Source organism: Sus scrofa, chromosome 9 (assembly GCF_054392235.1).
Source record: "Sus scrofa isolate SSC_HxYL_T2T_F1_AM1 chromosome 9, Sscrofa_HxYL_maternal_Yorkshire_Landrace_v2.0, whole genome shotgun sequence".
Classification (NCBI taxonomy): domain Eukaryota; kingdom Metazoa; phylum Chordata; class Mammalia; order Artiodactyla; family Suidae; genus Sus; species Sus scrofa.
Genome location: NC_139391.1, coordinates 57,201,036 through 57,213,716, shown reverse-complemented (window position 1 = coordinate 57,213,716; position 12,681 = coordinate 57,201,036). Strand labels below are relative to the sequence as shown.

Here is a 12,681-nt window from a genome sequence, read left to right as displayed (position 1 = left end):
CCAGAAGTATTTCTGTCACCCAGTACAGGCTCATTCTGTGGCTCTTCTTTGGGCCTGGAAACATCTGAGCAAAGGGGATTTCCCTGGATTCGGCAGGACCCAGTACAGGGACGTGTGCCGTAGCCCCAGCAGAGTTTCCATCAGTCCTTTTCCAGCCATCTCTCCAAGCTCAGCTGCCCAATCACTTTTGGCCTCTGTTCCCTTTGCTTATGCGCCCCCCCCCCCCAAGGCCAACCAGCATCCAGCAGAAATGAAGGGCTCTAGGGAGGAAGAAGACTGGTCACAGCTCAGAACATGCTGTTCTGCTGCCCACAGCCAAGACTCAAGGGAACGTTTTCTCCCTCCAGGTTCCTGCTAGCCACAGGCCGAGGAATAAGAGCAGACAGTTTGGCCCCCGAGAAGGGGAGATGCCCAGGGGCTGCTGGGCGTAGCCAAGGAGATGAGAATGGGAAGGGTCTTGAAATGCTGCAGGAGCCGTTTCAGAATCCAGCCCAGTTCACTTTGGCCTTTCCCGCGTGTGCCTGAGCCAGAGGGTTGATCGCCTAACGAGAGACCCTGGATCCTGAAAGCTTCAGGTGGGGAGCGACTTGCCTCCAGAAGGCAGTACAGCACTTCACTGCATGGGCTTTGGGGTCCTGCCACTGGATTTGCAGCCTTCCTCTTTTACTGAGGAAGCTTGACCGAGGTGTACCGCTTCCTCCAAACACAGTCACAAGACTGGTGAGGATGCAGGGATGTGATGCATATAAGGCACTCAGCATGCCCTGCCCGTTGTTACTGACACTTTTTATATATCATTGGAGCAGCTGACCTGCCAGGTCCCACCCAGCACAGACACCAGCGGGAGAGAGACCATCATCACAGCGACTTCCTGTCCCTGACAGCCTGTCTCTGCTCTCGGATGTTAAGCAGGTGCCTACCTACCTGACCTTTAAGTTCTTTCCAGCTGTGAGGTCAAATGGGTGCCCCTCAGGCAGCTGTTACTCCCCTAAGCACCTGGAGGACCACAGAGGCATGCTGGCACACACCTGAAAAGGCCTCGGGCACAGGCACCTGTTTCCCAGCACTGGCCCAGACCTGGGACCCCACATCTCCCAGGGACATAAACTCTCCCCCGACAAGTTCCAGGATCTGCTCCCTAAAGCAGCCCCCCACCCTAGAACTGCCCTGTTTCCCAATCACAAACGGCGCGGGGTGGGCCCTGACAAAACCTTGCTGCACCAAAGACTTCGTCCCTCATCCTTTCCTTTGGCCGATAGAAATAAGCTTGTTACTTTTTTTTTTTTTTTTTTTTTTTGCCACAGTCACATGTTTCAAATATAGATACCAATTTTTTCTAGTTTGTGTCTATACATTTTTCCTGTCCTGTTAGGTGTTCAGATAGTACTTCTGTTATGAAATTCAAAAAGGTGTCTGATGCCTTGTTTACGCGGGGAGCTGTTCTCTAAACGTACTTCTGGGTGGAGAGAGGGAGCCTGAATGCAAGCTTCCCTCCCCTTCTCTCTGAATCTGGTCCTTCTCCCTCCTCGCTTGCCCTCACCACACACCCGGTGCCCTTCAGCTCTTTGGAAAAAGAACATAGGCTAAGGATGGAAGAGTTTCCTTTTCGAGTTAAACAAGTCTGTATGAAGTTCCAGAGAAGTCTGGCAGGGAGGCTGAGTTATTCTTGAACACCAGGGCGTGGGCAGGGAAAATCGTGATAACCCCAAGGTGAAGGGAGCAGGCGGTGCAGGGAAAGCACAGAGAGCCAAGGGGAAGGGCATGTTAGGTTTACACCCCAGGAAAATCCACATCCCTCCTGGTGGAAGATTCTGAGACAATGGAACAGACAGACAATGGGGTTGATCCCACCCGTGCCTGGAAACTGAGCATTCCATTTTTAGGAAACAACTGGAGGTGAAGGGAAAGGGTAAACATGTGTCTCCAAGCTGCAGGCACAGGGCGATGGACCAGGAGTGCGCACCCCTCAGAGAAGAAAAAGGAGGAGCAGCAGATAACGAGACTGAGAGCCTCAGAGTTGGGGTTTCTTCACCAAAATACAACCATCACTGCAGGCCCATCAGCCCTCAGAAGCAACTGGTGCATCGCACAGAGCTCATGGTCAGGGCTGCTCTTTCCTCAAATCTGTCTTGGTTTGGGGTCAGGGGTGGGTGGGGGAACAGCCTGGACAAAGATAATCTGGACACAGGCTCCCCTATCCTCAGCCAGGGCCCCGCTTCTGACATGCCAGCGGCCGCTCTCTCTCCTCTCCCATCTCTGCCATGAGCTCAGAAGGCTCATCCCACGGATGGACGAGCCTCTGCATCCCACGGGCCCAGAGGAAAGGCCACTCGCTCAAACCCCCTCTGACATCTTCCCTCCCCATTGTCAACACCAGGGTCTGTCATCTTGTGGAAGAACAGTTGGAACCGTTTTCTAGGTGATCCCAAGTCAAAGCAAGTGATAAATACCTGCTTTGGGATTTGATCTCAGCATCTGAGTGGGATCTGGAGGCTTTCTGAGCTCCCTTCCTGATTGTCACTGTGAGGAATCCCAGTGCGGGGGGCAGGGACCTAACCTGATGCTAATTGTCCCCCACCTCTTTCGAACACTTCCCCCTTCCCTCCCTCAGCCAACCACCCCTATTGGGCAAGGTGAGACAGCACGAGGATTAAGGCAAACCTCCCTTCTTCTGGCCCAGTGGACCCTGGGGGCCCAGTAAGGAGCAATGTTCCACCCAGGCTGGCCAAGCAGATGGAAGACAAGCTCACTGCCAGCCTACAGCAAAGCCTCTGCCTGGAAAGCAGGTCCTGCACTAGGTTTGTGAAGATTTCCTCAAAGCCAGGGGGACTCATGCCTAGAGAAACACTTGCCAGATGCTGGTCCCCCAGTTCTCTAAGAGCGAGGCCTGCCTTCATTCTACATGTGAAAAGGCCCTTCCTTCCTGAAACGACGCATAAGGCACAGGGCCTGAGAGCCAGGTTACCAGCACTCCGTCCTAGATCCCCAGATGCTAGGAAACTAGACATGGGACCTTGGGCAGTTATTTATACTTTTGGTGCCTTGGTTTTCTGCTGTAACATGGGAACGACCCTAGAGTTGTCGTGAGGTTTAAATCAGATGAATAAAGCACTTAGAACACTTGTGCGGCGTTTTCATTAAATGTTTAGAGATGTTGCACCCAAGTTCACTTATATTAAATGTTCTGAGACATTCAATAGTTCGAGAAACACTGGCTGAAAGGCCCAGCTCCCCCAGGTGTGGTTGCAGGTGTGCAAAACACACATACACACACCACCCATGATTCTAAGCCTGCCAAAGTGAAAAGCATCATTCCATCCCCAAGAGTTGAGGCCTCCTGAACTAGTCTGCAGACACCCCAGGTGCCTGGAAGGGGGAGGACATTCCCGCACAGCCTCATGCCCAGGATCCAGAGTTCAGTCCCTAAAACACACCCTCGCCCCTCCCCCCAGAATGCAGGTCTTCACAAGAACGGTAGGGCCCACGGGCTGCAGTGGGGATAACGTTCCACGCATTCTACTCCAGGAGATGTCAATTACCACCTGCCACAGGTCACCTCTGTCCTCAACTCCGACAGTTCCTTTGACCCTTCCCTGGGACCATCTGTCCTCCAGGTCCCAAAGTCTGAGGGCCAGCAGGTCCTGGCTGCAGGGTGGAGTGGGTTCAACTGAGATTGACCCGTAAGGCTGGCTGCTGGCCTCCCATGGGCCCACCTGAGATGGAGCACGAAGCAGCTGGAAGCAGTGGGAGACAGCCTTCCTGGACCAGCTGGACCTGGGAACCTTTTGCAACCCAGGTCCCACCCTAAGCAGCCCATCCCCACCCCGGCAGGAAGTGAGGCCCCTCTCAGGTGAAAACTATGCAGTGGAGAGGCCGGCAGCCTGGGAAGCCCTGCAGCGCCCTCTGGTGGTTGAACAGTTTCCGTCCCGCTTTTGGGTCCCTGCAGAGCCCTGTATCAGACTCCCTGTCCACAAAATAGGAGCAAACACTGCACTTTAATTTCAATGGTTGTGATCAGTGACTAAAACAACTGAGATACAAGGTAGTTGGGGGACCAGAGAGATGGATTGTTTCAAGATCCTAGAAACAAAAACAGGCCAATCGGGAAAAGACCCTTCAGTAGTTCACTGAGATTTTAGGGGGCACTCAACCAACCCCACTGGGCCCTGTCCCTGGGAAGCCTGGGGGTGCTGTGCGTGGGGTGTGGGCTCTCACTTGAGTAGGAATCCCACCCTTTTCTGCCTTACGCCCCCGCCACCTCCTCCTCTGGCTTTTCAGCAGCACCTGAATCTCAGTTGGGGTCTCATACCTGCAGGTGGAGCAGAGGCTCCCATGGTCCCCTTGGCCAGGTTTGCAAATGGGGGCCCCAAGGTCCACACAGCAGGATGGCAGCTCGAGGGCTAGAAGTTTATTCCACCTCCCAGCAGACTCCACACCTTACTGCACCCACCTCAGAGCCTCCTCGGCCCCTGCTCCCGCCCAAGCCACACTCTGGACATACCCTATGCTGACCAGAGGATGGCCATGGGCACAAGACTGCAGGACCAGGTATAGAATTTGTGGGATCCAATAGGAAATGAAAACACAGGTCCCCTTGTTTAAAACTTAGTACAAATTTTAAAAAGACAGAGGGAGTTCCCACTGTGGCACAGTGGGTTAAGGATCCAGCATTGCCAAAACTGTGACATGGATTGCAGTGGTGGCTCGGATTCAAGCATGAACCCCAGTTGAGGGCCCATCTGAACAGGGCCATGTGCCTGGCCAGGGGACAGCCCTGCCTGGCTGTTTGGGTGCAGTCATACGAATGGCACTGGGCCATGGGCCTGGCTGCAGCCACAGAGTACTGCCCAGATGGAACTGAATTCTGTCACACACATAGAGCTGGAGCTCTTGAATTAGAAATGCAAATGTGTATAAGATAGTTTTGGCTATTTGTCCCTCCCCCAGCCTTCACCTGGGTTAACAGAAACCCAAGTCCACGCTGACCCGAGCAGCATACACCCCAGCCAACACGGTGGCCATACACCATTCCACTGCTGCAGGCCTGCATTGCGGCCCTCAGCAAGGAGGAGCAGACACAGGCCAGCTGTCAGTCACTACATTACATTACAGCTCAGTGACAAACCTCAGCCTGAGGAGTCCAACTAAGCCAAGGAGTCTCAGCTGATTCATACCTGTGGTCAGAAGTCAGGCTGGATTGGGCCCCACAACCTCTTGAAAGGCACTGCAGCTCTCTTCAGTTTCCAGGCGTCAAATGTGTGTGGCTTCCAGGACCCTGCCAGGACCGCAGGACACTCCTGCCAACCACAGCGCCGGGCACCAACCACTCAGTGATGCGGTGCTGTTCGTTCCCGGGTTCTCAAACCTGAGGTCCGTCAGAATCACCTGGAAGCCCTGTTAAAGCAGATCGCTGGGCCCCACCCCTCGCTGATGCGTTAAGCCTGGTGGAGCGGGAATTGAGCCGCTGCAATGGCCCAGGTGGTGCAGATGTTCCCGGCCCTGGGGCCATGCTGTGGGGACACTGTCATGGATAATCCACCCGGAACCATGCCAGACACACCACTGAGACCCCCGTGATGGTGGGGTGACCCTGCAGGACTGCAGGAGGGTATAACAATGAGCCCGAGAAACCACAATAAACTGGAACAGCCGTGGAGAGAGACCCTGTGTCTTTAAAGAACAGTAAAGTCCTCTGATGACCCTGCCTGCCTTTCTGACCTGGGGAGGGAGGTCTTCCAGATGATGGCAGGTGTTGACAGGAGAGAGAGGCTGTAGACAGGCACAGGACAGGCCTGGCTGCCTGCGCGGCACCTGCCCTTGGGAAATAGACCACCGATGAAGTCTCTTCCTCCACATCAGCTATTCACGACATGGCGCCCTCTACGTGGGTCGGCGGACGGCACCTTCATTCTCCCGATCCCCACACCTCAGTAAAAATGATACTTGTTCCCTTCTCTGGAAGGAAAAACCAATGCAGATGGCGGCACAGGTGTCAAGACAAAATGTCTCCCTCCTTCCAGAGGTAAAAACACTCAGGGAAATGAAAGAGGCAGCTCACCTCCTCCAGGAAATCAGCCCAGATTGCTCCCTTTGGTTTCCAAAACGCATGGACAGCAAAGACCATTCATTCACTCAGCAAATATGTGTTAGCATCTTCTAGGAGCCAGACCTGAGCTGGAGATGGAGCAATGAGAGACTACCCCGTCTTCCCTCACAACATGGCCATCTGATTTCTCTTCCTAGATCTGCTGCAGCCCCAGCTCATACACAGCCTTGGCACACAGAAGGCCCTCAAATGTTTCTTTTCTTTCTTCCTTTCTTAATAACTGGTTCTTATTTGTTTGTTTGTTTGTTTATGTGGGGGCACACCCCTGGCATGTGGAAGTTCCCAAGCCAGGGATTGAACCTGGGCCACAGCAGCCAAAATTACGACACTGGATCCTTAACCTGCACCCTCAAATGTTTTTGCAAGAACTAAGCCCTCCCCAGATGCTCAACACTGTCCCTCTGGGTCGTCCTAAGCAAGAAGTGAGAGAATAGGGAGCTCCCGCCATAGCACAGTGGATTAAGAATCTGACTGCAGTGGCTGGGGTGGCTGTGGAGGTACGGGTCCAATTCCCAGCTGGTGAAGTGGGTTAAGGACCCTGTGTTTCTACAGCTGTGGCTTAGATTCAATCCCTGGCCCAGGAACTTCCATATGCCATAGGTACAACCACAATATTTTAAAAAACTAAAAAAGAGAATATTTTAGGAGTTCCCACTGTGGTGCAGCAGAAGCGAATCCGACTAGTAACCATGAGGTGGAGGGTTCAATCCCTGGCCTCGCTCCATGGGTTAAGGATCTGGCGTTGCCATGAGTTGTGGTGTAGGATGCAGACATGACTCGGACCCTGCGTTGCTGTGGCTGTGGTGTAGGCTGGCAGCTGTAGCTCTGATTCAGCCCCTAACTTGGGAACCCCCAAATGTTGCGAGCGTGGCCCTAAAAAGCTAAAAAAAAAAAAAAGAGAGAGAGAATATTTTAAATTAATACGTAAAAACCAAAGAAAGACGGCACGAGACAGTGAGAAGCCTCAAGCAAGGCAACATCACTCCTCCAAGACTTGAGAACCCACCCACTCTACCCACACTGCACAGCCTCCTAAGTGTGCAAGCATAGACACATACAGCCCTCGTATGACCACCCTCCCCACCGAAAGGAAAACCCCAACAAGGCCCCTCCCCCATTCTGGGGAGCTTAGGCCCTTGGGGTGCCTCACCTCCTCCCATCCCTCCTATCAGGGCCCCAGGCCATCTAGGGAGCCTCTGCTAAGAGCAGACACACAGCCCCTCATTGGCCAGCACCCTGTGGTTCCCACTCTCAGCCTGACTCCAGGATCTGTGTCGAGGGGAATTTAAACCCAGTTTCTTGCTTCTGCAGTTAGGAGAGCCCATCAACTCCAACAAGAAAAAAAAAAAAGACTTAAAAAGAAATACAGTGTTTTTTTACTACATACACACAAATACACACACTGAACCCCACCCTGGGAGCTGGTCAAACATTCAAATCTTGGACCCGTCGGACTTCCATGATCCTTCCGGCCTGGGTTTCCCGGAGACCGTAAGCCACGGTGCCCCACCAGCCCCGCGAGGGGCAACGTGACAGCTGCTCCTCTATCAGGGGCAGAGGAAGCAGACCTTCGGGAAAGCGCCTCCGCCCAGCTTGGGGTCGGAGTCGGGGGCACTGCCGATGGATGTCCTCCCCTCCGCATCTCTAGCTCCCCCGCTTCGGAGGCTGCGGCAGGTGAGCGGTCTCCAAGCGAGTCTCCATCTCAAGTCTCCGGGATTCAGTTCACAGCCTGGGTTCTGGGGGCCCGCGGGGCGGGTACAGTGAGCAGTCCGGTCCTCAGGCCGCAGGTGTGTGCGCTGGGGTGGCTGGGGGGCAGGCCTTGCAGCTACACCCCAGTCTGCTCTTTAATCCAGTTCCGAAACACGGGGAGCCTCGTGTACACGCCTGGCTTGTTCCTCTGTGCACAGCCGTCGCCCCAGCTCACCACGCCGGCCAGGAACATCCGCCCATCTGACTCCACGCTGGACAGGGGGCCCCCGGAATCGCCCTGTGGGGAGACTAGGCTTCGCACCAGAGCCGCCGCCCCCCTGCCCGCCCCACCGCCCCGCCGCCCCGCCACCCCGCGTCCCCTGCCGCGGGCCCACCTGGCAGGCGTCCACGCCGCCGCTGAGGTAGCCCACGCACATCATGCGGTCCGTGATCTGCTGCGGCAGCAAGCGCTCGCACGTGGTCTGGTTGATGACGCGGATCTCACCCTTCTGCAGGATCAGTGCCCCGGTGCCTGGGGGACAGGGCGGGATGAGGCTGGGAGCCAAGCTACCCGGGGAGGAGCCAGTCTACGTGTTCCCACAGGAGGGACCTGCCTGGCAGAGCCCCGGAAGCCACTAGGAGGCTTTGGCAGACACAGGGCTAAAACCTCATGGCACATGTCCCGGATGGGATGCTGTGCTGCCAGACAGAGTGCCCAGGGCGTGCTGACCTTCTGTCGGGATACGGCCCACACACACCCTGGGAAGGCGAGTGAGGGGCAAAGACAGCAAGATGGCTACGGAGCCCCCAAAGCCCACGGCGGTTCAGTTGCGGCTGCCGAGCTGGAAGTCTGCCCCCCACAACCCCACCTCTCAGCCCCGCTCACCTCCCTCCTGCGTGTGGCCCCAGCCGGTGACCCAGATGGCCTTGCCCGTGGGGAAGGTGTGCGAGGCGTCGGGCAGGCAGATGGGCCGCACGGTGGGGCTGTACTCGACCGGCTGGTCCAACTGCAGCAGCGCTATGTCGTAATCGAAGGTGAAGTCGTTGAAGAAGGGGTGGAACGTGATGCGCTGCAGGCGGCGCTCCTGCACCCCCGGGACGCTGCGCTTGCTCTGGTCGTGCAGGCCCAGGAAGGCGGTCCACATTTTGGCGTCTGAGTACCTGCAGGGGTGGGGGAAGGCCGGAGGAGGGAGGCCCTGAGCCTGTGTTCAGGCCCATCCGGCAGTGGCAGGGCAGTGGCAGGGCGGCTCCCAGCCCTCACCACTGGGTTGCCCTCAGGATATTCGCATCTCGTTATACCAAAAAGATCTCCCGTCTTATTAATCCGCTCTTTCAGGGAAGGAATAACAGATCAATCCAGATACGTCTCTAGCACAGTGGTACATACTTTGAGTGCCAAATGCACTGAAACGTAGATGGAAGTTTATCTGCCAGGCTTGTGGTTGGCAGTGGGGCAGTGCAGCACTTCTGGCTGTCGTGTATCACAGGACTGAGTCAGTAAGGATAAGACACTGGTGGTGCTGGGACTGAGTTTCCCATGTGGGAAAAGGGAGGCAACAGCATGCAGTGGGAGGAGGAGAGGTGAACCCGGTGCTGCTGCATCAGGATCAGAACAGAAACATCCTCAACAGCATCCAGAACTTGGTTTCTATCCTTCTCCTTGGAAGGAATGGTTCATTTCAAGTCTGAAGCAAGTAGCACAGAGAGCAAACCAGGAACCTTTTATTTTACTGGAAGTAAGAACTCACATAAGGGGAGTTCCCGTCGTGGCGCAGTGGTTAACGAATCCGACTAGGAACCATGAGGTTGCCGGTTCGGTCCCTGCCCTTGCTCAGTGGGTTAACGATCTGGCTTTGCCGTGAGCTGAGGTGTAGGTTGCAGACGCGGCTTGGATCCCACGTTGCTGTGGCGCTGGCGTAGGCTAGCGGCTACAGCTCCGAATGGACCCCTAGCCTGGGAACCTCCATATGCCGCGGGAGTGGCCCAAAGAAATAGCAAAAAAGACAAAAAATAAATAAATAAAATAAATTTAAAAAAAAAGAAAAAGAAAAATAGTTTAAAAAAAAAAAAAAAAAAAGAACTCACATAAGGACGGTGCCAGAATGACACGGCTTTCACTGGCCAAGAGCTGGACCATCTGGACACCAAAATTAAATCTGTAAGTCTATCCTGAATCGAAAAAATAATTTCAAAAAGGAAAGCTCTTCTTTACAGAAAAACACCGGCTAATAAATATAGAAGAAGCGATAGAGTAAGTCATATTTTACACATACCACAGCAATAACCAGTAGATGCAAGAATCATCAATGGATGCTAAAACCACTGGGTAGCATGATGTACAAACTGACTCAAAGTACCACCCAAGCTTACGATTCATAACCAATGGGGGAAGTACTTTTATAATAGAGAATCCCCATGGACACCACCCTGACTAAGTAATCAGACTTCTTCCAGGTTGTTCCCTTTGATGGAGTATCATGTGATTCCTGAGAACACAACCACCTATGCAGTGTTTCCTGACCCCCCCAAAAATATTTAACCTAACTGTAATCATGAAACGGCAAGCAGAAAAATCCAAATGGAGAGACATTCTTCAAAATAACAGCCTGGACTTTCCCAAAATGTAATGCCATAGAAGAGCAAATATTAAAAGGCTGGGAGAGACTGTTCTAGATTTACAACACTAGAGAAAACTAATGACTAAAACAAAGCATATCCCTTGACTGGATTCTGAAATTTTTTTTTGTCTTTTTAGTGCCGCACCTGCGGCATATGGAAGTTCCCAGGCTAGGGATAGAATCAGAGCTATAGCTGCCAGCCTACACCACAGCCACAGCAATGCGGGATCATAGCCATGTCTGCAGTCTACACTGCAGCTCTCAGTAACACTGAGTGAGGCCAGGGATAGAACCCACATCCTCATGGATACTGGTTGGGTTTGTTACCACTTTGAGCCATGAAGGGAATTCCCAGATCCTAGATTTTTTTAAAAAAAAAACAAACCTATATTGGTGGAATTGGAGGAATCTGAAATGCAGACAGTATGCCAGCTAATAGTGTTATGTCAGTGTGATCATTTCTGGATATGATCACCACAATGCAGTCATGGGAGTTTCCTCGTTCTTGGGAGACACCAGCTGATGTACTTGGGGGAGAAATGGCTCAGAAATGTATATGTGAATGTCCTGAGAAGCACAGCTTAGATGTGACCTGTGTGCTCAAGCCCTTTGATGAGTGCTGCATCCAACAGCAGAAGGAATCCAGAGAGGGCCCGGAACTTCCAGAAGACAAGAGGAAAAGAGAACAGAAAAGTGTGAAAACCTGCACAAAACCATGAAGGTCCTCTTGGAGAACAAAGCCCATAAGCTGGTTGTGGTCAAGCTGACTAGTGACATCCCCACACTGCATCGTCACAAGCACATCTGGCTGGACAGCAAATCGGCAAGAATCATGAAGGCTCAAGCCCTCAGAGGCAACTCAATGATGGGTTAGATGGTGGCAGAGAAACACCTGCAGAAGAACCCTGGCCATTCCATTAAGACTTAAGGCAAAGTCAGGGGTGGACAAGAAGGGGACGTGTGCGAAGGATCTGGTCATCCCGGACCTCAAAACCAGAAGATCCTCAGACACATGCTAACAGGATCCATGATGATCTCACTTGGTCTTGGTACTGATGGAGATGACCCTGCTGCTGATAACAGCAGTACTGCCGTGACTGAAGAGAGGCAGCCTTCAGAGGACATGGTGGCACGTCCCGCTTGGAAGAAGCAGACCAGGCTCGGCCTCGAGAATGTCTTAAACACATGTCAGTACTTTATCTTCATTCTGTCTAACATATTTTCATGGATTTTCACATTTTTACTAACATTTTAAAAAATCAGTAGGGAATGACAAAAACTACATGAGGGGAAGGTAAGATGTCATTTCCAAGTGTGATAACTCGATACAGTATCTGAGTATGAAACTGTGATACGCGAGGCACTAAAGCAGAGCTAGTGTTTCTTTTCTAGTTTTACTTCGGCTTACTTTATTATTTTTTTTGGCCACACCCACAGCATGCAGAAATTCTTGGGTCAGGGATCCAACCCTCACCACAAGCAGTGATCCAAGCTGCTGCAGTGACGATGCTGTATTCTTAACCTGCTGTGCAGGAGAAAACTCAACTCCCACGTTGGACTATTTTAATAGATCAATGTAATATTTGTCAGATGTATATAACCTGATATTAACTTTGTGGCCTAAACAATGTGGCTTAGTAAACTACGCTTCTGTCCCTGAAGCGTGTTGAGATACCTTGGTGTCTAAAAGAAAAGTATGTTAGGAGTTCCCGTCATGGCTCAGCAGCTAACAAATCTGACTCGCATCTATGAGGACGAAGGTTCAATCCCTGGTCTTGCTCAGTGTGTTAAGGATCTGACATTGCCGTGAGCTGTGGTGTGGGTCACAGACGCAGCTCAGATCCCGAGTTGCTGTGGCTGTGGCTGCAGCTACAGCTCTGATTGGACCCCTAGCCTGGGAACCTCCATATGCTGCAGGTTCGGCTCTAAAAAGCAAAAAAGAAAAAAGAAAAAGAAAAATATGTGTTAAAACAAAATGGGTGTGTACACATGCACACACCTGGGTAAAGTGAGAAAAATAAAATGAATGTGGTAAAACTCGAACAATTAATGAATGTAGATAAAGGGGGTGAGGACATTCATTGTATTTTTTTCTTTTGTTCTACCTGCAACTTTTTTATAGGTTTGAAATTTTTTCGAAATAAAAAATCGGGAAAATACATCTTTAAAATAGAAAATGTTGCATGAGAGAGAAAAGCTAAGACCTGCTTCCACTCCTCTGACCTCTCAGGAAAGTCAAGAGGCTACTGGAATGGCCAGTTACAAAAC

General features: G+C 52.3%; 1 protein-coding gene across 2 annotated transcripts in view; it reads right to left on the bottom strand.

The window, feature by feature from the left end:
* Positions 1 to 7,459: 7,459 nt before the first annotated feature.
* The window catches only part of ST14 (ST14 transmembrane serine protease matriptase), a 41,456-nt gene continuing 36,234 nt past the window's right edge, over positions 7,460 to 12,681 (bottom strand). For both annotated transcript variants that reach the window (XM_005667512.4, XM_005667513.4), the window contains exons 17-19: positions 8,682 to 8,956; positions 8,191 to 8,327; positions 7,460 to 8,093 (exon numbers count right to left, since the gene is read on the bottom strand). In XM_005667512.4, coding sequence (XP_005667569.1) covers positions 7,932 to 8,093; positions 8,191 to 8,327; positions 8,682 to 8,956 — 574 coding nt within the window. In that variant the 3' untranslated portion in view covers positions 7,460 to 7,931. The remainder of the gene's footprint in view (positions 8,094 to 8,190; positions 8,328 to 8,681; positions 8,957 to 12,681) is intronic.